General features: G+C 36.3%; 2 protein-coding genes across 9 annotated transcripts in view; one reads left to right on the forward strand and one right to left on the reverse strand.

Annotated features, from left to right (window-relative positions):
- Positions 1 to 21,031, forward strand: part of SLC24A5 (solute carrier family 24 member 5) — a 31,633-nt gene extending 10,602 nt beyond the window's left edge. The window contains exons 3-9 of the mRNA XM_035728067.1: positions 13,222 to 13,305; positions 13,404 to 13,507; positions 13,840 to 13,940; positions 15,620 to 15,903; positions 17,976 to 18,182; positions 20,089 to 20,190; positions 20,681 to 21,031. Coding sequence (XP_035583960.1) covers positions 13,222 to 13,305; positions 13,404 to 13,507; positions 13,840 to 13,940; positions 15,620 to 15,903; positions 17,976 to 18,182; positions 20,089 to 20,190; positions 20,681 to 21,003 — 1,205 coding nt within the window. The 3' untranslated portion in view covers positions 21,004 to 21,031. The remainder of the gene's footprint in view (positions 1 to 13,221; positions 13,306 to 13,403; positions 13,508 to 13,839; positions 13,941 to 15,619; positions 15,904 to 17,975; positions 18,183 to 20,088; positions 20,191 to 20,680) is intronic.
- The window catches only part of MYEF2 (myelin expression factor 2), a 44,707-nt gene continuing 39,825 nt past the window's right edge, over positions 20,595 to 25,476 (reverse strand). For all 8 annotated transcript variants that reach the window (XM_027569755.2, XM_027569753.2, XM_027569752.2 and 5 more), the window contains one exon: positions 20,595 to 21,743. In XM_027569755.2, coding sequence (XP_027425556.1) covers positions 21,580 to 21,743 — 164 coding nt within the window. In that variant the 3' untranslated portion in view covers positions 20,595 to 21,579. The remainder of the gene's footprint in view (positions 21,744 to 25,476) is intronic.

Raw genomic sequence — 25,476 nt, forward strand, 5'->3', positions numbered from 1 at the left:
TCAGTCTCACTTGCTAGCTATGTTCAGGACCTTCCCACCAGGGAATCTGCCACATAGCCTTCTGCAATCTCCGTCTCTCTTGATGGCAGGTAGAACAGCTCTTATTGGCATTTTGTGCTTCAGAGGGTGCACGAAGAATGTGTCTGGATTCAGCCCATCTTTGCATTGCTGCAGACCCCCCATCTACTCATTTCACGGACCCAGGCTGCCATCTCAAGGGAGCACACCGGGATATCTACTTATTTCAATCACCTTCCAAAGTTGGAAGGGCATTCTTCTTATAGGCTTCTACTTTAACACACCTTTCAAATTTTCATAGTGATTTCCACAGGGTTATGTCTTAAATGGGCACACCTTTAGTACCCAGGTTTCTATTGCCTTTCTAATCTGACCATATGGCCAGGCCATTGGCCACTGTCCTGGAAACTACTCTTCTCCACCCACTGCCCAATTTATCCACTCTTGCACATAAGATCCTCAGTGAGGGGTCGACCCAAGGGACCCTGTCCCCCCTGTCAACCTTAAATTTGATTCATCTGCCTAACCACTGCCCCAAGTGGTTGTTGGTCCATTTCCTCATAGAAATCTCTACTTTCCAGTCTTTAAAATTTCTCCAGACAGGTAAATAGAGAGGATGTGTTTGGGGTCCTTTAATGTTGGGTGACCAATAGTGGGTCCCACACATCCACCAACCTTAGATAACGCTGCATTGAAACGTTTAACTCCATCAATTTCTGCTTTATTCATCCCATTTCCTAATAACCATAAAGATTTCCACCCTACTGGGACAAGTCCCACCATTTTCCCTTGATTCCTTTGTTTTTCCCCTTTCAATATTTGTTTGTAAATGTATTTCTTGATAATCTTCTAGAAATTTTCGTTCACCTTCTTGGAAACAGTCCCTTGACTCTCCCCTTGGCCTCTTCCCATTTTCTTATTAATTAACCTAATGTTTATATTAGCATATATAAGACCCAGGAGGGGAAGGAAGCTCAGCACATTTGATAAAGATTCCCTGTTTTTCCGTTTTGCAACAATAAGGTTATATGGGGTGGTCATGAGGGCCCCCTTAACCACAGCATTTATCATGACATGGGTAATGGACGTATTCAGTGGGTGAATATCCTGATCTTCATAAAGCCAATCCCACATGGCTTACATATAAAGCATTATCAATGGCTTCATCTGGGATGTTCCATTTGTTATTTATAGGGAAAACTGGGCATATAGCCATCTGTAATTTTTCCATAGTGAGCTAGCTGTATGACCCATTATCAACCCAAACATGCTCTTTCACTCTGCAGCATTCAAAACGAGACACAGCCTCCAAATCACCCTCACGATCAATCCCCTCAGGAAAGGTTCCTCGGGAAGCTGCTGATACCAATCCACAGAATGAAACAGTTCCTTCACACTATACCCTCTGGTTTCAATGGTTTCTTGGTTTTGCTGTTCCTCCCTATTGACAACCTTCTTGGTAACCAAAGGTCTTAGAAGTACTTTGTTACCCCTGCATAATTCTCCTCCTGCTGGGCGGCACTGAGGCTAGGAGTCTATGCTCAGACTCACTGAAATCTGAGACATCAAGTTCTGATCAGGCATCCTCATTTACTTTTAGTTTAGCTTTTACAGTTAACAATAATCAAGGGGTAGAAAATTTTGCCTTTTTCTTATACTTTGCATTTCCTTATGCATCAAATGAATCAACCACAGGACTTGGATCCATCTCTAAATTCCTGGTGGTAACTTTTACCTTTAGTAACTTTTACCTTTAGTAGCTGACCACAGCACAGCTGCTGCTCCATACCATGGGTGACCACATGGCCACCCAGAAATCAAAGGTTCCTCATCCCCTGTCCTTTCACCTTTTCTTTTCCCAAATCAAATGTTTCTGTGAGCCAGGGTCATTCTAGCAAATCCCACTTCACTGACACTAAACTAAGTAGGTTCTGAGCCCAATTCCAATGTATATGCATGGGGGGTCCAGGGAGTGGGGGGTCCCACACCAGCAAAAGCAATGCTCAGACACTAGCAGGGTGTCCGAGGAATCAATTCAGTTCTGACAGTATTTACCTGGAAATATCATCAACTTTCACAGGTTAAGAGCACAGGCCTACAAGACTGCTCTCCCACGCTCCACTTCAGATGCCTGTTGCAAGCCTGTGCTTCTGAATAATTAGCTATAGATTGAGGGTTCCAACAGACCCCTCCCTGGGTTTCAGACACCAGTCATAAGCCCAGGTTGTTACCCTTACTTCTGGCCAACTGGCTGTCTATCAGAGGTTCCCACAACCTCCTCCTTAGGTTCAATTAATTTGCTATTTGCTAGAGTGGCTCACAGAACACAGAGAAACATTTTACTTACTAAATTACTGGTTTATGGGAAAAGATATATATATTTATATGTAAAATATATATAAATATAAATTAGTATAAATGTAAATAAATATATAAATACATATATAAATATATATTTATAAAATGACATAATAGCCTGATGGAAGAGATTCATGGGGCAAGGTATGAGGACAGGGCATGGAGCTTCCACTGTCCTTGTACCTCCATGTGTTCACCAACCTAGAAGCTCTCTAGAAGGGTCCTTTTGGGTTTGATGGAGGCTTCATTACATAGGCATGATTGAATAAATCATTGACCTCTGGCAATGGATTCAAACTTCAGTCCCTCTCTCCTTCCTAGAGGTCGGGGGTGGGACTGAAAGTTCTAACCCTCTAATTACAGGGTTGGTTCTTAGGTGGGGTCCAAAAATCACCTTGTTAACATAACAAAAGATGCCTTCATCACTCTCAAAACTTAGGAAATTACAAGGGTTTAGGAAGCCTAAGTCAGTAACTGCGGTTGAAGACCAAATATATATGAGAAATGTATTTTGGTCACCTGAATGACCATATATATATTTCTTATAAATCACAATATCACATGTGTGATTGATGGATGCCCACGCTGCTGCTAAATCTTCAGCTGCTAGGAATTGACCCTGGTCTTGAGTACTGAAAATAACTGGCAACAAAATGAGATAGAAATAGTGCTGGCTCAATTCATTTTTTTAAGTGCCTATAAACTAATTCTGTCATTTCTCTGTTCAAGGTCTAGCGTAGTCTCATCCAAATTAGGACATCAGCAATAAAAAACAATTTCCCTGGAATTTGTTTACAGCCACAGAAACTGTCTTCAGAGAAGTCTGCAAATGCTTTACATTTCCCCATAGTTCTTTGATGAGCACTGAGTTGTAATAATTCTCCCCATTTTGTCAACTAATAAGGATTAATATAATCTTGAAAACAGATTACTGAAGCATTCCACAATGTGCTGGAGTGTTATTATTTATTTATATATTTATTAGCTATTTATCATAAAACAATTATAGAAGACCAAGCATGGTTCTAAATTAAACAGAGATAGTTTCATTTAGTCTTCACAAAAACCCTACCAAGTCAGGACTATAGATCGGCTTTACTGATGAGAAAACTAAAGCTCAGATGATAACTAATTATTTAAGATTACACAGCCTGGGGGCACCTGGGTGGCTCAGTTGGTTAAGCGTCTGACTCTTGGTTTCAGGTCAGGTCATGATTTCATGGATTGTGCGACTGAGCCCCGAGTCAGGCTCCTCAATTAGTAAGGGAGGTCTGCTTGAAGGATTCTCTCCCTCTACCCTTCCTCCCCCCACCCCCATCCCCACCCCCCACTTCTGCTGTCTCTCTAAATCTTTAAAAAAAAGACTACACAGCCTGGACCCTGCAGAGCCTGCTCTCTCTAATACCAACATCCAAGAATGTTCTCAGTTGCTGTATGATATAATTTTACACGTCTTTTTGAGGTTAACTGCCATAATATGGTTGTTTCAGAAGAACCGTTCTATTTAAACAGCCTTGAGCGGTGCTTTCCGACCAAGGGCACTGGAATTTTGACCAAAAAAAAAACAAAACCAAAACACAAAAAACATCAAACACCCATTGTTACTATGGAGGAAGTATGCTACAAAATAAACAGAATCTACTGAATTGCTTAAAAAAAAAATCAGTTTAGACTTTCAGCAACCTATTGGGGGTTGTAAATTAATGTTATAAATACTTGCCCACAGTACAATAATGAGACTCTGAGGCCTAAGCATTTTGTCTAGGATGTCCATGAGCTCATAATATGGTAAGCCTAAGCATTTTGTCTAGGATGTCCATGAGCTCATAGTATGGTACTATAGGACCTAATCATCATGTATGATGCAATGATGCATGTAGGGTGCATGCTGAGTCCCAGCCTAGAACATGATGGGAGAATTGGCAGGACCTTGGCCCACCCCAGCCCCATCATCCCATTACCCCCTCCTCAAGTCACAACAGTGGTTCGTTTGGTCAGCAAAAGGGTCTTCAGCAAGATAAAGACTAGAAGGGGCTCAGGGCTGGAGTCTCCATGGAGAGGACGAGCAGGAGGTGGTAGAAGGTAGAGCCTCTTGCTGATACCCTGGCTGGGCCCTTTTTCTGTCTATAACTATCTATGTTGATCTGGCAATTTCTTCTAGAGCCACCACCACCTGAGGCTTCTTCCAGCAAGGATCTCTGCTTTCTCCTTGACCTACTCATGATCACAGAAGTCACACGGACTCTCTCCCCACCCCACCATCAATACACACCTCTGTTGGACAACCTGAGACATTTTGCTGTCATCTTAACTGTGTAGCACTCATATGAGAAAATGCTGTTTCTATACCCTCTTCCTCTAATCCTATCTTCTTTCACATCCATTTAGGTTCTATAGGAAAGGAGGCTAATGATGATTCTTTGAACATAGAGGAATGTAGTGAAATTAATTCTACATCATAGAGGGAATAAAAATCACACTCTAGTTGTCCAGAGCATTTTACCTTTGGAGATAAGACCTAGTTTCTGAATTGGGAAATAGGATGAGGATTCAGGGGAAGGGGTTAGAAGGTGTCATCAGAGGTGGAATATTATGTGACATCAAAGGAGCTAGAGGTAATGGGGTAAAGAATAAACTTAAGGGACCTCCCTCATCCCCACCAGCTGTGCTCCTCTAGACCCTAGACCCATACTTGGTGGACACACTGAGGGATGTGGGTGACAGAGAAACGGAGACGGAGACAGCTCATAGAGCTCTGTGCCACGTACAGGAGGAAATATAACTACACAGCTTACACAACAACCTAGAACAGAGTAAACATTCACTAAATATTCATTATTACATAAGAATAGACTACAAAGACTATAATCCGTTACTCAGCAAAGATGGAAGTGCAGAAGGTGAGTGATCAAAGTCAATATGAATATGTTTGGGGCAAATACCAAATCTAGGGAGCATCTGCTAGAGCCTGAACACGAAGTTTAAGGCAAATAAAAGCAAGTACTACCTTCACAAGCTAGGAAGTAAGTTTATGAAACCCACTCTTTGATCTAATAATCCATGTGACAACTCTAAATGATACCTCTTTGGAATATTCTGTTTAGAGTTCCTTTTACTTCTTTTACATTAAAATCCATACCATTTTATTCTATCTTTAGCAATCTTTTCTGGTTTAAAAAAAAATCTTTAAAGTATATTTCATTAAAATATAAATTAATATTTTATATTTATATAAATTAAAAATATAATACAAACCATACTAACTGATAGCCCAAATAGGACTATTACCTCACATCTCTATAAGCAGTCCAATTTTAGAAACAACACAAGTTCAGTATAAAGCCAAAATAAATCCTTTTTATGTATCCTTTTGATAGGTAATGGGGATCTCTTCGTTATTTAACCACTGTTTAGAGCAGCTTTCTTTACCTTTTTCCAAGCTAACTACATAGAAAACTGAAGAACCCTTTAAGACTGGTCACTTGATACAGCCCAAAGTCTACCATAAGCTGGTTAAGACACATTTCTTTTTAAATGTTACACTAATATACTACTCAGAAACGCTAATCCCTCCATGGTGCTGATCCTTTGAGGTATGTTGTGTCTTAAGTGAAAATGATCTTAATAACGTGTTGGGGAAACATCCTTAAATATTTAATTTTCGATTAAAAGTTTATTTTTAGTCACTCTGCTTTGAACTAATGTTTGCCCATGTTCAATTTCAATGTTATGTCTCAGAAATAGACAATAAGAAAGAAAGGAAAGTTTTAATTCCAGGTAGAATTGGTTCTAAATTGGTAAAATTGAAAGGGAGTTGAATAATTCCGTGAGCATGGCATTTGGATAGCCTACAGTTTCAGGGGATTGTTTGATTCTTAGTCCTCATGAAATTTACAGAGGCAAAGCCTTTCCAAAGAACAAAGAGTCTAGGAATAATGCTTCCTCCCTGACACAAAGGCGCTCATCCCCCTCTCAAGAGCATCTCCATCCTCTTTGTTTTTCTTTTCCCTCTGATCTTAGTTGTGATTCCCTTGGATAGCATCTAAACCTACCCCAGCTGTATGGATCTAAATAAGTACCCAGTCATCTGGGTATTGCCTGGGTAGTCCGCAATTGCAGAAACAGGCAATAATAATAATAATAATGATGACGATGATAATAAAGTCATGCATTAATCTCTTCACTTTACCTACATGGATACCTGAAAGAGAGCTTTTTAGAGTAAAAAAGAGCTAGGTGCCATCCCATCTCTACAATTACTACCTATATGACCTTGGGCAAGTTATGGAGCCAAAACTGAGGTAATTGTGAGGTGTGGAGATAAAATGTCTTGTGCATGTGTTATATGATAAGCTTAGGGCAGTTGGAAATTCACTATAATAATATAGGCATTAGACTGGGGGTTTGTGGGAGTCCTCTTAAGTGGAATGACTTTAAAAGCATTATATTGTATTATATATTACATATATATTATATAGGGTTTCAGAATTTATTCCATCTTGGCTCAGACAAAATATGAGATGAGTAACTATAAAGAACTCAAAATGTTTGTATTTATGGTTAAAAACATCACAGAATATATATATCGTGCATTGAGAAGTTAGGCATTTATTCCACTAATGCTAAAGCTTTACTCAAAAAAATACATTTGAAATTAATGTCAGAACCAGTTTGCAAATCATAAAAAACATCAGTTTGCTGTCACACTTCCTATTGGACCCAAAATAAAACAAGGCAGGATGACTACCCTCCTAGTCACGAGATTGGGTGTGAATGACCTCTGATTGGTTCCAAAACTCTATTCTATTCACAAAACATGAAAATTTGCTATCACCTTCTAAAACTGTGCCAGAGGATGCCAAATCACATATATATAGTTTATGCTTATAACTCTATTAAAATATGCATCATGAAAACGGCTGGAAATACATTAAAATGATAGCAGTGGTTAAAACACAATGGTAAACATGTAAGTGACTCTTCCCCTTCTATATTTCCACTCTATCTCCTAAATTTTCAATAATGTAGGGGGTTTTAGTAAAATAAATTTATTTAACAATAAAAAATGGTATAGAGCCTAAAAGCATAGAATCCATATCCTACATTTTGATAAAAACTGATAAAATTAGAAGATACCTCAAAGATCGTGTCATCCAATGCTCCATCGTACAGATGGCAAAACACAAGGCTTGTCTGAATGACTTGTCTGAAGTCTCATATTAGGGCAGGGCCAGAATATAGGTCTCCATTTTAGTTTAAAACTCTTCCTACTATATTATATTCCCAGAAGAGAGTTTTCAAAAACTGTTATAAGCTTTTCAACATGGCATCAGAGAAGAGAATATGTTTAAGGAAAAGCCTGATGAGTTTTGGTCTAAGTCGTAGTCCCCACAGCTCATTATCATAAAGTTGCACTTTATATAAACAACATAATGATACCTAAACCTATAAAGAAAATTCACCTCGAACAGTTCTCCTATATCCTGAAGGAAATGTGATTATTCTTTTAGAGAAATAAAGAGGAAAAAAGTAATAGCTCTGGGGAGAAAAAAACCAGAACAATTTATCTTTAATAATAAACTATAGCAGAGAGAAATGCTACCCAAAGGTCAGCGAAGACAAAGTCAGTCTATTCTAAAGTTCAAAGGTATAAACCATTTTACAAAATATTCTTAGAACCTTAAGATATAACTTGTTAAAATATCTTTGAAGTTTTATACATCCATCTTTACAGAATCTTTCCTTTCATAACTCAGTTAGAGCCCAGTGAATAGCAACAAGCTTTATTGTTACTGCCTTTTGATAGTGGAAGTGTTCAGAAGGGCCACTTATTTTTCTACCTTGCAACAAACAGCTCGGTAGATCACATTTTCCCTCCTGAGACTGAACTTTTCTAATGAAGCTAGCATTAAGCAAAGATTGGTCATTCACTCTTCAGCTGCACCGAATTTGGACATTTAGTTCAAAATAAAGCATTTTGTTCTTTTCAACTTCATCCACATATTATCAGGCCCTGATCTGATTAGAGAATTCATGATAACCAATATCCAATATCACTCAATTGATACATCCTCTGAAATATGCTGGAAAACTTCCTAAGTACCCCTGACACCTGGTAACTATTAGTTCCCTTAGGAAAGCCTAGAATGGAGGCAGTTATATGCCCATGCCAAAAAACAGGGAAGAAAATAACTCAGTTACCCATCATGTTATAATTGGCCTGCCTGAGTGCCATTTTTACATTGGGTTTCTGCAGTAAAATAGAAATAGCATTGGATTTAGAAACAATAGACTCAGGCTGTATGCCCTAACTCCTCACACTGAAGATCCTTACTATCCATGTACCTGAGTTACTTAACTCCCTGGACCTGTGTCTTCATCTGTAAAATGGAAATACCACCACTCATACCTGAGAATAACTGAGATGATTAAATTATGTACATGAAAGTGAATTGTATACCATGAATGTAACATAAACTTATGTCATTCCCAAAATGAAAAAAGTTAATCACAGAGAACTATGCCATCACAGGGATAGATGGATGGATGGATGGATGGATGGATGGATGGATGGATGGATGGATAGATAGATGATAGATAGATAGATGATAGATAGATAGATAGATAGATAGATAGATAGATAGATAGACAGGTAGATGATAGATTGATAGATAGATTCTCTAACCAGCAAAAGAAATGTTATGAAATACGTTCCATGAAACATTACTTCTCTCGCTTCATTCATCACTGCAACATGTTCACCAAGCAACATGACCAAAGGCAAATAGTGAGGAATCATTCGAACTCTCCTAAGAGGATTTTTCACAACAGAGACGTAACAGGTGGCAAAATGGCTCAGCCTACAGCTGGTCTCTGAGACCAAAAAACCCCATGATAAAAAAGATGACCAGGGCCGGTATCACTGACAGGCAGTATGTGGATGCCTTTCCAAGTATTTCCCATATCTTTCAAAATAAAGGCTAAAATCCTTGCTAGGATTCACAAGTCTTACACGATCTAGCCACCTATTACCTTATCCCCTACTGCCATCCCTTCACTCTTTATTCCAGACACACCAGCCTTTTCTTCTTTCTTGAACACACAGGCTAGCCTCCACCGTGGAATCTTGGCACTCACTCCTGCCTAGAGCACTCTTACCCCAGGTACAGGCACACCTCAGATGTTGCGGGTTTGGTTCCAGACCACCACAACAGAGCGAACACCACAATAACGTGAGTGAAATCAATGTTTTGGTTTCCCAGGGCATATAAAGGTTATGTTTACATTAGATGTGCAATAGCATTATGACTAAAAAAATGTTCATACCTTCATTTTAAAATATTTTGCTAAAAAAAAATGCTAACCATCATCTGAGCTTTCAGTGCATCATCTTTTTGCTGGTATAGGGTCCTGCCTCAGCGTTGATGGCTGCTGATTGGGATGGTGGTTGCTGAAGGTTGGGGTGGCTATGGCAATTTCTTAAACTAAGACAACAGTGACCTTTGCCATAATGTTGGACTCTTCTTTTCATGACCAATTTCTCTGTAGCATGAGATGCTGTTTGACAGCAGTTTACCCATACTAGAACTTCTTTCAAAATTGGAGTCCATCCTCTCAAACCCTGCTGCTTCTTTATCAACTAAGTTTATGCAATACTCTAAATCCTCTGTTTTCATTCCAACAGTTTTCACAGCATCTTCACCAGGAGTAGATTCCATCTCAAGAAACCACTTTCTTTGCTCATCCATAAGAAGCAACTCCTATCATCCTTTAGTTTTATCCTGAGATTGTAGCAATTCAATCACGTCTTCAGGCTCCACTTCTCATTCTAGTTCTCTTGCTATTCCCACCACATCTGCAGTCACTGAAGAAGTCATCAAAGTCATCCAGGAGGGTTGGAATCAACTTCTTCCATACTCCTGTTCTGTCCTGTTGGTATTTTGATCTCTTCCCATGAATCATGAATGTTCTTAATGACATCTAGAATGGCGAATCCTTTCCAGAAGGTTTTCAATTAACTTTGCTGAAATCCGTCAGAGGAATCATTATCTATGGCAGCTATAGTATTACAAAATATATTTCTTAAATAATAAGACTTGAAAGTTGAAATTATTTCCTGATCCATGGGGCTACAGAATGGATGCTGTGTTAGCATGAAAACAGTCATCTCGTATATCTCCATCAGAGCCCTTGGGTGACCAGGTGCATTGCCAATGAGCAGTGAGATTTTGAAAGGAATCTTTTTTCTGAGCAGCAGGTCTTAACAGTGGGCATAAAATGTACAGTAAACCATGTTGTAAATAAATGTGCTGCCATCTAGGATTGCTAAAGCACAGGCAGAGTAGATTTAGCATCATTCTGAAGGGCCCTAGGATTTTCAGAATGGTCAATGAGCGTTTTCAACTTCAAGCCACTAGCTGCATGAGCTCCTAACAAGAGAGTCAACCTGTCTTTGAAGTCTTGAGGCCAGGCTTTGACTTCTCTCTAGTTATGAAAGTCCTAGATGGCATCTTCCTCCAATAGAACACTGTTTTCTCTGCACGGAAAATCTGTTGTTTAGGGGAGCCACCTTCATTAATGACCTTAGCTAAATCTTCTGGATAACTTGCTACAGCTTCTACATTAGCACTTGCAGCTTCACCTCGCTCTTTTATGTCATGGAGGTGCTTCTTTCCTTAAATCACATGAACCACCTCTGTTAGCCTCAAACTTTTCTTCTGCAGCTTCCTCACCTCTCCTGGCCTTCACAGAATTAAAGAGAGTTAGGGCTTTGTGGATTACACTTTGGCTTAAAGGAATGTTGTGTCTGGCTCGATCTTCTGTTCAGACCACTGAAATTTCCTCCATCTCAGCAATAAGGTTTTTCTCACTTCCTTACCTTCTGTGTGTTCACTCGAGTAGCACTTCTAATTTCCTTCAAGAACTTTTCCTTTGCATTTACAACTTGGCTAGCTGTTTGACATAAGAGGCCTACCTTTTGGCACATCTCTGCTTTCAACATGCCTTCCTCACTAAGCTTAATCATTTCCAGCTTTTGATTTAAAGTGAGAAATGTGCAACTCTTCCTATCACTTGAACATTTATATGCCATGGCAGGGTTATTCATTGGCCTAATTTCAGGGAATAAGGAGGCCTGAGGAGAGGGAGAGAAACAGCAGAATAACCAGTTGGTGGAGTGGTCACAACAGAGTATTTATCAGTTAAATTCACTGTCTTGTATAAGTGTAGTTCATGGCAACCCCAAACAATTCCAATAGTAACATCAAAAATCTAACACAACATATATTTTGCTAATCTTGTTTCTTTTCATTAAAGTTCCAGAAGAGCAGAAACATTTGTTTTTTCTGCCATATTCCTAGCACTTAAAAAAGCATCTGGCATAGTAGGTACTCAGAAAGTGTAACAAATTCAGTGAATAGACAGGTGTTCAGTTATCAATAGCTGCTTAACCAATCACCCCAAAACTAGTGGCTTAAAACAATCACATTACCTCTCACAGCTTTGAGGGTTTACTGGACTCAGCTGGTAGCTCGGCTTGAGGTCTCTCATGCAGAGATAGTAAGAAGGCTGGATTTATCTGACACTTTCCTCCCTTTCACACGTCTGGTGCCTGGGATGGGGAAATTCAAAATTCAGGGGGCTGAAATAGTAAGGGTGCATCAGTCATCTCTATTTCTGTATGGGCTCTTCATGAGGTATCTCCAGGACAGCAGTTCAATGGAAGTTGGAGTTTTATGTGGTGGCTTAGGGCCCTAAAGCAAAGGTCCCTAGAGAGAGAACCATGAGGAAGGTTTGTCACCTTTTATGTCACAGCCTCAGAAATATTCTGGCTCCGCCATATTCTGTTAGTCAAAGCAGTCACAGGAGGACACATAAACTTTTTGGGGGGTGGAGGAGACAGGAAATGGAAAGGTTCTGGAAAATCACACGGATGCAAATATCGTAGCCATCTTTGTAAAATACAATCTGCCACACCAAGAATAAAAAAGCATGCTACTTTTTAGTGTACCAGTAAAGACTGGTTGGGGATTTCTGATGCAACCTGTCTTGGCCTCCCCAAAGCAAGGTTTCAACATGGCTTTCTCTTTTCCTTTCCATAGTAGATGCCTTAGCTCTAAAATTGAAAGAGCCAAAAGTTTCTTAAGATTCTCATCCCAGCAATCACTGAAGATAATGGATTTGCATGCTTGTAAGTCTGGGGGATATACACAATTTGAATAGTAGTATTTTCTTCTATTTCCTACTCTAGAGTAAAGTCTTAATGGTTTTATGTTTTAAATCAATAGATTTTAATTATACAATAGTAAATCTTTTTGGTTCCTCGTTAAACAATTTCCTCTCATTTGACAAGGTTGACATTGCTAATTTGTGAATAAGCTCAATTCAGGTTCACTTACAGGTGTTAAAAACTACCAATATTCACTTTTTCCTCCTCTTTCAAATTGGATTAGGACTCCTGAAAGACTTCACTTTCTCAACTATTGAAGCACTGTTAACAGTGTCATTTTAGAGAACTTATGCTGTCACTCTACACCTACAAGCCATACAGCTAGAAAGGAATCTTTTCTGGGTCCTACAAAATCCCGTATCTTGGCATTCACAATACCGAGTCACAGCATAGTTCCAATAGTCCCTGGCCTTCTCTCCCTTTCTACCGAAACATTAAGTAATGAATTCATAGAGAAAGCAAGGCATTGGATTCCTCTAATTTTTTTAACCTGCATGTTTTATTTTTCCAGTTTAAGTCACCGTCACTGCTTTTCTGTGAAGCTGTAGATTTGAATATTCAGGTATAGAGACATACCCTTTCATCTGCCACTTTAACAGAATTTCATTTGTCTTCAGCCCTTGGATTGTCTCAGGATGTTGCAGGTGCAACTTTTATGGCAGCCGGTAGTTCAGCTCCTGAGTTAGTTACTGCTTTCCTGGGTAAATATTGCTCCTTATATTTTCTGCTTACTCAATGTGACTTTCTCTTCTGTTCTTCAAGTCTAGTAACACTAATTTAGCACTTACCTTGCTCATAGGTGTATTCATCACAAAGGGAGATATTGGCATTAGCACCATCCTTGGATCTGCAATGTATAACCTGTTTGGCATCTGTGCAGCTTGTGGCTTGCTATCTAATGTGGTATGTAAGAAAACTTCATTCAACACATTTGTTTTGACAAACTATAAAAACTGTTTATAGTCTAGAACAAACAAGGCACTAGTAATGTGTTCAATCAAATTTATTAATCAGTAGAAAAACATGTATTCCATTTAAAGTTAACCCACAAATAGCTCTTGGTCAAATTTATGAAAACCTAATAGGCTTTGAAACACAATTTTTCTTAAAATTCCTGTCTCTAAGCAAAATGCAAAAGGTAACAATATTTAGCTACAAACATACAATTTTCAGTATTACGCTAAGCATGTACTCGAAGTTACAGTGAATGGAAACAGTAAATTATCATTTTACAGGTCTCAACGCTATCATGTTGGCCCCTATTCAGAGACTGTGCAGCATATGCAATTAGTGTAGCTGCAGTTCTTGGCATAATATTCGACAACCAAGTTTACTGGTAAGCTTGAAATAATCATTACTCTTATGTAAAACACAATTAGAGAGAACATTTTATGAAATTCCAATGGTTTAGCAATGTGTCTTTTTCAGAAATGTTATTTCACTGAGTTCTCAATTACCTGCTACTTCTGCACCATTTCCCCATATGCCTCTGAGCTAACTTCCTCATCACAGCTGCTGGTAGGATTTTCCCTTCTTTGAAAGTTCTATAGTCATGTCAGTCTCCTTGTCTCACTAATCACTGGATATTACCAACCTTCCTTCACCCCACTGCCTGTTCAGAAAGTCTCCCCTTCTGTTGTCCATTAAAAACCCAACAGTCGGGTCTTTCATTTATTGGGTTGTTTACCTTGCCTTGATTAGAAGTGGTCATGGTCACAAGACTGAAGAGAAATGATGGAGGAAGTAAATTTTAAAATCTTCAGATTCTTGAATGGAGCACTGGGTGTTATATGCAAACAATGAATCACGGAACACTACATCAAAAACTAATGATGTAATGTATGGTGATTAACATAATAAAAAATGAAATAAAATCTTCAGATTCTTCTTTCTCTCTGATGTTCATTTAGCAAGAGGTATTACAGCTTTCTTCCTCTAAGGATCAACAATATTTAGGTATTAACAATTGTTTGCTTTCTTTGTAACCTCCCAGTATCTTGCTGTTGCAAGAAAATGAAAGAGGGTGACTCAGTGGACAGCAAGTAACTTTTCCAACTAATAAGAACCAGGTATTCACTATGCTAGGAATCATAAGGGATGGAGAGGAATGTACAATGCACAGCCACAGAGGTTGTGTACGGCACTATGCCAGAGGATACCAGAAAAATAGAAAACAATATAAATGGCACCTTTCCGGAGTACAACTTAGCAACCCTGCAAAATATCTGCTAACAAGGAACAAAATCTAGCAGGGAGAAAAATTTCTAAATGAATCTTCCTAAAATCTGGTCTATTTCCCAAAATTCACTGGCTATAAAACAAAAGGTAAATGACAGGTTCAAATTAATGACACTAGCTAATCATAACTCTTTAGGAAACCAAAGCATAGGGCAACAGTTCTCAGTGCCTAAGGTATAATTTGATTTTTAAGACTATCCTCATTTTCTTGCAAATACAAGTCATATTCGGTTACATCAAAATTAAAAAAAAAAAAATCTCTGTAAACTGAAAAGTCCCAAAGTCTCATATATTCTGAATATTTTACACAAAATTCTTACACCAGATTTGAATAGACACAGTTGAAATGAACTAACAGATACTATGTTCTTTTATAATTACTATACATTTTGGGGAATGGATACTGACAATGTACTGAGATGGAAAATGCCCATCACTATTCGTTAACTTTTACTCTGAAAAATCTACAATTATTTTCAAAGCACTGTTTATGCCTACCGTTTATAAAGAATCTGTAAATGAAGACAATGAGTTTATAATTCTTAGTTTTATTTGAAATATAGAAAGGACTGTCAAGCTTTTATCAATAAATTTATAGTTAATGCTGTAACCAAGTTAGGACACATCTATAAAACCAAAATATACCTAGAAATGTTCTTTGCTTGTTCTATTGCTATGCTGGAAAATTATTAAGCAGATACTGCCCAAAAGCTATTAACCCTAAAAAAAAACTTTTGTTTTTAATTTTAAAACACACAAATTTCTTTTAATTTATAGGTATGAAGGAATTTTGCTGCTTTTGATATATGGATTATATGTTTTGGTGCTGTGTTTTGACATTAAAATTAACCAATATATTATAAAGAAATTCAGTCCTTGCTGCACCTGTCTTGCTGAAGCTATGGAGGAGAGAAGTGAACAACAGCCACTGATGGGGTGGGAAGATGAGGGTCAACCATTCATCCATCGGCAATCAAGAACTGACAGTGGGATATTTCATGAAGAGTCTGGCTACTCTCAGCTTCCTTTAAGTTTACACGATCTAAGCCACGTTTCTGAAGGTAAGAAGCACATCATGCCCACTATTCAGTCCATTCACTAGAAAAACTTAAGAATCTCATTGCAATTCAGCAATTACTATATACACTTATGTAAAAGATACTGGGGAGAGTCAGAAATGATGAAGAGGTAGGTGGTCCCTATCCTTAAGAAGCTTCCAATGCTGTATGGAAAAAAAGAAAATAGCTAAAATATGAAGGTTTAAATACTATAAAGAGAAAAGTGTAACTGTAGTTCCTGGTTTCTAACCATACCAGATTGTATAAAATTTGATGGCTACATAGAAAAGATTATCACAGAGAAGGGAGCATTTACACTCAGCCTTATAGAATTAATCAGATTTTAGCTGATGACCTGTTTATGACCAGTAACAGCTACAGAAGTCTATTATGTAAATGATGTAGAAGTAAGAGTAAAGTATACTCTAATAAATTGATGCCAAGTAATTAATATGAGCAAAAGGCCTATTCAAGTACTAGCATACCTGGAGCACAGAATGTACACAGTAAGGAAGCAGAGAAAAGGTAGATAGAAAGAATAAGATAGGAAGAGTCTTAAATGCTAGTATACAAGTCTCTGCAGGTTTATGAAGCAGGGAAATTAGAGGATAAAAGAAATGGGGGTCTGTCAGAGGCTACTAAAACAGCTGATGTGTTTAGTAGATGCCTAGACAGAGTGAAGAAAAGTAGGAATAAAAGACAATGTAGAGGAAGCATCACCAAGACGAGGCAACAGAAGGACTATATGGGGCCAGAAAAGGGAGCAGAGAAAATTCTGAGGCTTTGTTTGTGATTGATTGAAAAAATGGGAACACCACTTACAAAAAGTTGGAATTTAGGAAAAATGGCTGGTGTGGGAAAAAAGAAAAGCTGAGTTTTAAACATGTCATCTGAAGCAATAGCAAAACATTTAGATATTTAGTAGAAATCAAATTCATCTATGGCCAGAAATAAAAATTTATGTGTTAGTTTTTTACAAAGTGGTTGTATGAAACAGATTCTAAATTTATCTAAGTACATTAGGAAGGAAAGTTATTCTTTTACTACCTAAAAAAAAATTAAAACAAGACTTTTTCCCTTCCTACAAAAATTATAGTTTTTTTAGCCTTTCAAGTGCAAGTGGTATATATTGCCAAGTTAAATTTTATAACAAGAAATTCAAAAGAACCACTCTAAATTTTTTCATTACACTGAAATCTTATCTAAAATTTACTTAGTGGCCCATTGGCTGAGGCTTGGCAAATTTTTTTCATGAGTTATTTTACTAGCATTAGTTGTAATTTGATCCAATATATGGGTACATTCTTTTGTAAATGCCATGCAAATTTTGAATAATTTTAAAGTGAATGCTTATTTTTATCCAATGTATCACTGTCTTCCATTAATTTAATAAAACAAATGTATAAAGGAACATATTCAAGTTTTGTAAGTTACATTGTAGATTCCACGCTAGTTCCTATTTTCTTAAAGGTTCTTCCTAAGAACTGTAGTGAATTCCAAATCTGGGAAACTAATATAAGAAAAATGAAGCAAGCCTCCAAAATTCACTTACAATGAGAATTAGAATGGAATATTCAACTTCATAAAAAGATTATGCTGTAATTATTTTATACTTCCTAAGTATGCATTATCTGACATACAGGGCAAGCTAGAGACATCATCAATACTGGGGAACAGAGACAACTATAATAGCTATAAATAGGTAGAAGCCAGGTTAATCCCATAAGCAAAAAAAAGTTCCTAAACACCATCCACATTGTAGAAAACAAAGAGAAGTCCAACTGACACTTCATAAACATTTCATCTAATATATTTAGTGAATGAGCCAAGATATTTTGATGGATTTAAGGCCCCAAATCAAGAAACGCTGAGTATCACATTTTATACTGTCTGCCCTAAAGTCTCAGTTAGTTTCTTTTTGCCAGCAATATCAGTAATGAGGTATTCAAATGTTTTAAATAGCCTCTTAAAAACTGATACAGCTAATTTATTTCAATATAGCTTTCTAAATGGACATTTCCAACTTAATTGGCCATTTGAGAAAACTCAAAATCATTTATTTTTTTCCTCAACAGATCCACCAAGTGTTTTCAACATGCCTGAAGCAGACTTAAAAAGAATTTTTTGGGTACTATCCCTTCCTATTATTACCTTACTTTTTCTAACCACACCAGATTGTAGAAGAAAGTTTTGGAAAAATTATTTTGTGATAACATTTTTCATGTCAGCACTATGGATATCTGCATTTACATATATCCTGGTTTGGATGGTCACAATAACTGGTATGTATCTTTAGTATAAAAGCACAATTTAAAAAGAAAATAATCAGTTTTATTGAAGAACAAACTGCATATATTCACTAAAAGTAGTCTAGCTACGGAGGAAATTTCTCTTTCAGCAAAGACCAAAGAGAAGTGCTACTTACAAAAAGATTAAATATTAATATACCAACAAGATCATTCAGGGTTTGTAAGTTGCATATTACATATCAACTATATTCTCAATATTATACAGCCCAGTTACAAGTCATGGGATCTTCTTATAAACGAAATCAAATACACAGGATTTCTTCCTATTGCGCTAATAATTAAATCACCATCATATGGGGTCCACAATATAATTCTTATATTGAAATCCATTCCATAATGAAAAATATAGCAAGAGGCCAACATTTTGAAAAAACAATATATGCTCACTGTTTAACTGGATTGCATTTCATTTTGCTTTTTAAGATGGACATATAAACAAACTATGAAATGGGTGAAAAGGGCATAAAATAAAATTTCAATTTAGGTATCTACTACCTTCATGATTAAAATTTAAATATTACTGCTTGGCCATAATCAGTTCTAGTCCCACAGGACTCCAGAAGGAAAAACTGAATACAAACGCAGAAAAAAAAAAAAAAAAAATCAAGAATTTCTCTCAAAAAGGTTAACCTGAATGGACACATCAGAGGTGATCAGAAGTGAGCGAACTATGGCCTGTGTGACCAAACAACCAGGTCTCCTGTTTTCGCTAATGAAGTTTTACTGAACATAATCATGCCCGTTCATGTAATTCATTTATATGTATGGATGCTTTCACACTACACTGGCCGAGGTGAGTATGTGCAACAGAAACCATATAGCCTGCACAGCCTAAAGTAATTACTACTTGGCCCTTTACAAAAAAAGGTTGCTGATCCCTGACTTTTCACAAATTAATATATGACTTAGAATAGCATGCTAGCAAGAAAGCAGAATATTTCTTTTTTTAATGAGAAAGATGAAAAAGTCCAATTAGCTTGCATATTAAATCTCTCTAAATTTTCTCAGCCAAAAATGTATTTCACAATAGGAAATCAGGAAAAGAACAAAATCAAGTAATAGATCATAGAACAGCCCCCAAGATGATAAATACTACTGGTGTTATTTATGTACACATGACCTCTGGCAAACCAGTAACAAAAATTAACAACCAATTACAATTCCAATATCAATATATAAAGCATGCAATAAACAGCTAAAGTTCTTTTAACTGATATCTTAAGAAAAAAAAAGAAGAGTCTAAAGTAAATTTTCAATCACAACATTAAAAGAGCAGTTACATGTATTTTTTTTAACTTCCCTCTGATTGTTTCCAGAATGAACATATTTCTGAAAAATGTTGAACTGATAACCAAATTTAACAGAACAGGACCATAATGTTAGGAAGACTCAAGTAGAACCCTATTTTTGTTTTCCTGTGTTTAAGGTAGATCATCAAAGTACGACTTAAAAAATGTGTACCTGTTAACACATTTACAGGTTAAAAATAGCTATAAACAATTTGCTTAATTCTGACTTTAAGAAAATAGTTTGAAAAGCAGAAAATGACCAATCTCAGCATATATTAAGCAACAGTCTTGATAAGATAACAGTGAACATCTAAACCTTCTGTAAGCATACCAGGTAGGGGAATTACTCCTTAGTAGAATTCTATTAAATATCTTTAGATATCTGTCATTAAAAATTTGTGCTACCTGGGCTAACCAATTTACCAATCTTACTCAAATATTTTGCTAGGTAAAATCTAAGTACATATTGGTTGTAAAATCTAAATGTGCCTATTTTCTTTTTGTTCAGGAAGGAAATATCTGAAGTAACTGCAGAGAATGGTCATTGAATCTGTAAGATTTGCAACTTGCAGTATTTCTGTTTATTACAGGGGAAACATTAGAAATTCCAGATACAGTAATGGGCCTTACTTTATTAGCAGCAGGAACAAGTCTGCCAGACACGATTGCAAGTGTATTGGTTGCAAGAAAAGGTAAGAGCTAGGTCCCTCAAGCTGCAATGCCCATTCTTCAAGCCTGGCTGAAATACACTGAGCAAAGGTACCTTTAAAAATATTTATTTCCTCAGTTAACATAGTTTGAAGAAAAAAAAGAGCGACTCAAAAAGAAGGATTTACTTTTAATAGCAGAGTAATTTCACTAAATCTAATCCCCCAAATAATAATTATCTAAAATGTGCATCAAATTGTAATTAACCGTATTAAATTAGAATGAAAAGCAACAAGTAATCTACAGACCTTATTGAAAAATGGTTTAATAAATAAATTATTATTAAATAAATGTTAAGACTTTAAATACTAACCCCTCAAATTAAAAAATACAAATTCAGTAAGACTTTTGCCCTAATATAACAATTTTCCAAAACCAACAAACAAAAAAAATTTCCAGTGTTTTTTTTTTATGAAGCTTATTAATAAAATACAGTATTGGTGTGCAAATTTTAACAACATGCTTTTCTTGCAGGCAAAGGAGATATGGCTATGTCTAACATCGTGGGATCCAATGTGTTTGATATGCTGTGCCTAGGTGTTCCATGGTTTATTAAAACTGCATTTATAAATGCATCAGCTCCTATAGAAGTGAACAGCAGAGGACTAACTTACATAACCATCGCTCTCAACATTTCGATTATTTTTCTTTTTTCAGCAGTTCACTTCAATGGCTGGAAACTAGACAGAAAGCTGGGAGTAGTCTGCCTGTTATTATACTTGGGGATCGCCACATTATCAGTTCTATATGAACTTGGAATCATTGGAAATAATAAAATAAGGGGCTGTGGAGGTTAATATTAATAGTGTTATGTGGAAAATGTGAATGATGGGAAGGGAAGAGAAGGAAAACTCCATTTCTTCATTTAAGTGAAATAAAAAATACCCTGAACTTTAGAATCTAAAACTTACTTACAATAATTCTTTATCACCAAAGAAAAGTAATTCAAAACCAGCCAAAATCACATCCTAATTTATCTGAGCCCTTTCTTTTCAAGGACAATTACATATATAAAATGTAAGTTTTGAAAAAATCATCTATGTTTTACCTTACAGTAAGCTAATAAAAGCTGAGGAAACTTGAACAAACAAATCCCACTATGTAGTACTGAAAGTAACAAGAAAATGGCTTATTTCATTAAAAACAGTATAACCATTCATTTAAACTGAATGACCGACTTGCTGTCTTTAAAAACCCAAACTTGAGATTAACAAAAATCACAGTATATTTAACACTATACTGTTAAAAGCTGGTGGGAGTTTTAAAAGTTCATTTTTACAGCTTTTGTAAGCATACAGTATTACTAAAAAAATGACTTTTTACTAGGAGATTCAGCAAAACAGATGTAAGAATGTTCCAACCGTGGTTTGAAATTATGCATTACGATCCAAGCGAACATCGATTTCTCTGCCACTGATTTTTATGCCATTCATTATTCTGCAGGCTTTTTCAGCTGATTCTGGGGAGTCAAATCTGACCGTTCCACAGCCTTTTGACTTTCCATTCTCCATTTTTATTTCGGCAAACATTACATGACCTGTAAAAGAAAAATTATAGAATTACTAGTCAGTTTAAATGAGCTTCATTTCACTGCACAGGTCTGAAATTCCTCATAGCCAATGAAATGATAAATAACTGGCTAAAAATATTAATGATTTAAAAATAACACATCATATAAACATTATTCTCATGATTTTATATTCTGACTATAATGCAATTCATATAAAGTAACATATATATGTCAAAATATACAAAATAGGAATCAAACTTGCTTAGGATTTAATATTTTATCAAAATAGAAAAAAAATTTATTCCTTATGTTATATTCTTAGTTTCTGGGGCCACCTGGGTGGCTCAGCTAGTTAAGCATCTGCCTTCGGCTCAGGTCATGATCCCGGAGGTCCTGGGATCAAGTCCTGGGATCAAGCCCCGTGTCAGGCTCCCTGCTCAGGTTCCCTTCTTCTCCCTCTCCTTCTGCCCCTCCCCCAGCTTGTGAGCACACACACACACACTCTCTCTCAAATGAATAAAGACTTTAAAGAAAATTCTTAGTTTCTGAAGTGAATTTTATAGCAATATGGCAAACTAGCACAAAATGCCACCAAGTCACCATGCCCAAATAACAAACTTTTAAATTTAAACAAAATCAATTGTCACTTTCTGCCCAGTCTCCCTAATCTCTCTTTCTTTCCCTTTTATCCTCCTTCTCATTCCTTCATGACTGCAAATAATAGCAACTGTCCAGAATTTTAATTTTTACCAGGCCACAAAGGGCCCCACTAATTCTGCTTATGAAGCACAGTTCCAAAGTCATTTATTTATTCAACATCACAATTTGAACTCCACTGTAAGAGTGGCACCAAATGGGTTATAGAAATAGGCATGAAAGAGATATAGATTTAAATCAATAAAAGTAAAAACAGTGATGGTAAGAACACAAAGAACCTCAGAGAAGCTTCGAAGAAGAGGAAGAAAACCAGACAACTGTTACATATACAGTTAATATTGCTGACTCTAGAGACTGGTATTTGAGTAAATCAGTATCATTTATCAAATTATAAAATGTCCATAAAAATCCACCATCCAAACTAGAACACTTTAGATAGTTAAATGGAGAGTTATTAGTAATCACACACAAATAACAGATGCAAAGGGAGACTATCCCCAGGCAAACTGGGATGTATTATCACCTGATCCACAACAGGTGAGTTGTGTGCCTAGTTACCACAATATTTCCTTTCCTTGAAAATTATCTAGTTGCCAAATCACCATGGGCTAATTTTAGCCTAGCAACAAACTTAGAAAGCCAAACATATTTAGTTCTATAAAGGGACTAAAAAGGAAGAGATGGACAATAAAAGCAAAGGGCTTATCAAAAAATCGCATAAGCCCTTTTCCAGGTAATAGGATCAATTTTAATCTCAATTCATGATTAGAAAAATTTGTTTACTGTTTAAATCTTGATCTGAAATCTTTCTTATCTACAACATCCTGGACTAGTTTTCTACTTTTGTTTTTTCATCCATTTCCCATCCCACCATTACTGCATTTTTTTTAAACCAACTGCTGGTCAACTGCTCACCCACTCAATAGTAATTAAATGGTCCAAGTTAATAAATGTCATAGTGAGCCAAAACCATGATCTTGTAACCCAGGCTAGGCAGCCTTTAACTGTTTCTAAAAGTTATAAAACAGACTAATCCCCAGAAAAAATATTATCATGATTAAAATAGATACAAACAATATATAACCTACAACTGTTAAAACAAAAAACACAAATCACATTTTCTAATAAACAACATAAAATGAAACTTTAAAAAGCTTTAAAGATAGATGTAGAGCAATTTCCAGAGTCCTCTTAATATCCTGAATGCTGGGACCTGAAAAAAAGAAGTTTAATTAAAGAAGCATACCTTGGTAAATGGCAGCACTGTATAGTGATTCCAAAGGAGACTATGGAGAATTTTCAAGGGCTTTTAAGGTTAGAGGTTCTTCCTTATTCTACTTTTACCTTTTATAAAAACTTAGGGCTTTTCTTAACATGAGCATCCCGTCATAGGTTTATAAGCAATAATACTAAGGTTCATTAAGCAAGAAACCTTCAAAACTTCAAAGGAAAATATGTAATTATCTCATGCAAAATCTGTCTCAATCTTTCAAGACAGGTTTCTCTCTCTTTTTTTCTTCTCTTAAATTGTCTCAATTTAGGAATCAACACTCAGACTCCCAAATTCCTGGACTCACGATGATCTCATGGCATTTCAATTTGACAAGGTCTCTCAGCCAGGATGCTTCAACATGCTTACAGTTTGGACACTCAGGCTATAGAAAATGGCCTGTATGTGTTTCATGGTTAGACTGTCCAAAAATCCCCACTAGGCACAGAACCAGAAAGAGTCATATGCTTTCTAAGTTTCTTCTAAATCCCATTAAAAACAGCAATTAAGATAATTAATTTCTCTAAAGATAATTGAGGAGAAAAAAATTTAGTTTCAAAAAATTAAAATCAGACCTCCTTAGCTATTTTTACATGCTCTTGAGGACTTTCTTAAATGACTTAAATATCTACTGATCTTGTATGATTCCATGAAAAACAAAACTAGAACTGCTATTTTAACAACAGTCATAGGACAAAATAGTATGCAATGAGAAATCAGTACCACAGAATAATCAAACATATTGCTGTTACCAATATACTAGTTATAAAAATGACTTATCCTTCAGTGAAAGAGAACTTTTCACTTTATTTAATCCAGCCTATTAACATCCTGTGGTATGCTTTGAGAAATGATGATATAAAAACACATCTAAAAAGACACCAAATTAAAAGCACAAATAAATGGTTCAATAAAAATCTACTACCAAAGTGAAGCTGTAACATAGAAACAAGAGGAAAAAGCAAAATCAGATATTCTACAAGAAGTCATAATTATGATACAAGGGACAAAAAACAAAGCTTTAGTGTTTCTGAATGCTCTTTGTATATTATTTTTACTGTTACTGCATTATTTTTACTATTAAATTATTCCAGAGTTAAGGTCCACTAGTCATGCTTGAAGCAGCATGTGCTTTAGTAAAGAAAATCTACCACAAGTCTCTACTTTCTATCTGTTAACAAGCATACTGATCTAGAAAAACTCCATAATGGAAATGTGTGAAACAAAGTTGTATTTGTTTACATGGTTTATAGAAGAATAATTAAACGGGCTTTCCTTGCACTGCAGTTCTAAAATGTTACGGTCCTGCATCATACTGAGCCAGAAGGTCAAAATACAGCTAAAGTGGACAGTAAATATGGGAGCAAGTTTGAAAGACTATGTCTATTTGACCCCATTAGCACAACTTAAACTAATGTAGTGTCCAATTCTGAATGAGTCAGTTTATTTATACTCCGCTTCCTTAAAAATGCATGTCACTGAGGAATTACATAGGGTAGGATAAAAATAGATCTATTTTTACTACAGTCATTTATTTCTCATCTTGTTACATCTTTGGGGATATTTGAACACATTTCCCCCTAAATTATAAAGGCTGAGGAAATGTACTGAAGGTAGTATAACCTAAAATACATTTTCTAGGGCCTTTGTATTTGCCCTATCAAAGACAGTTAGCCCCTATAGATGGTCCCAACTTACAATGGTTCGACTTACAATTTTTTTGACATCATGATTGTGCGAAAGTGATACACAGTAGAAACTGTACTTTGAATTTTGATCTTCCCCCAAGCTAGTGATATGTGATATGATACTTACGACACTGGGCAGAAGACA

Source organism: Zalophus californianus, chromosome 6 (genome assembly GCF_009762305.2).
Source record: "Zalophus californianus isolate mZalCal1 chromosome 6, mZalCal1.pri.v2, whole genome shotgun sequence".
Classification (NCBI taxonomy): Eukaryota; Metazoa; Chordata; class Mammalia; order Carnivora; family Otariidae; genus Zalophus; species Zalophus californianus.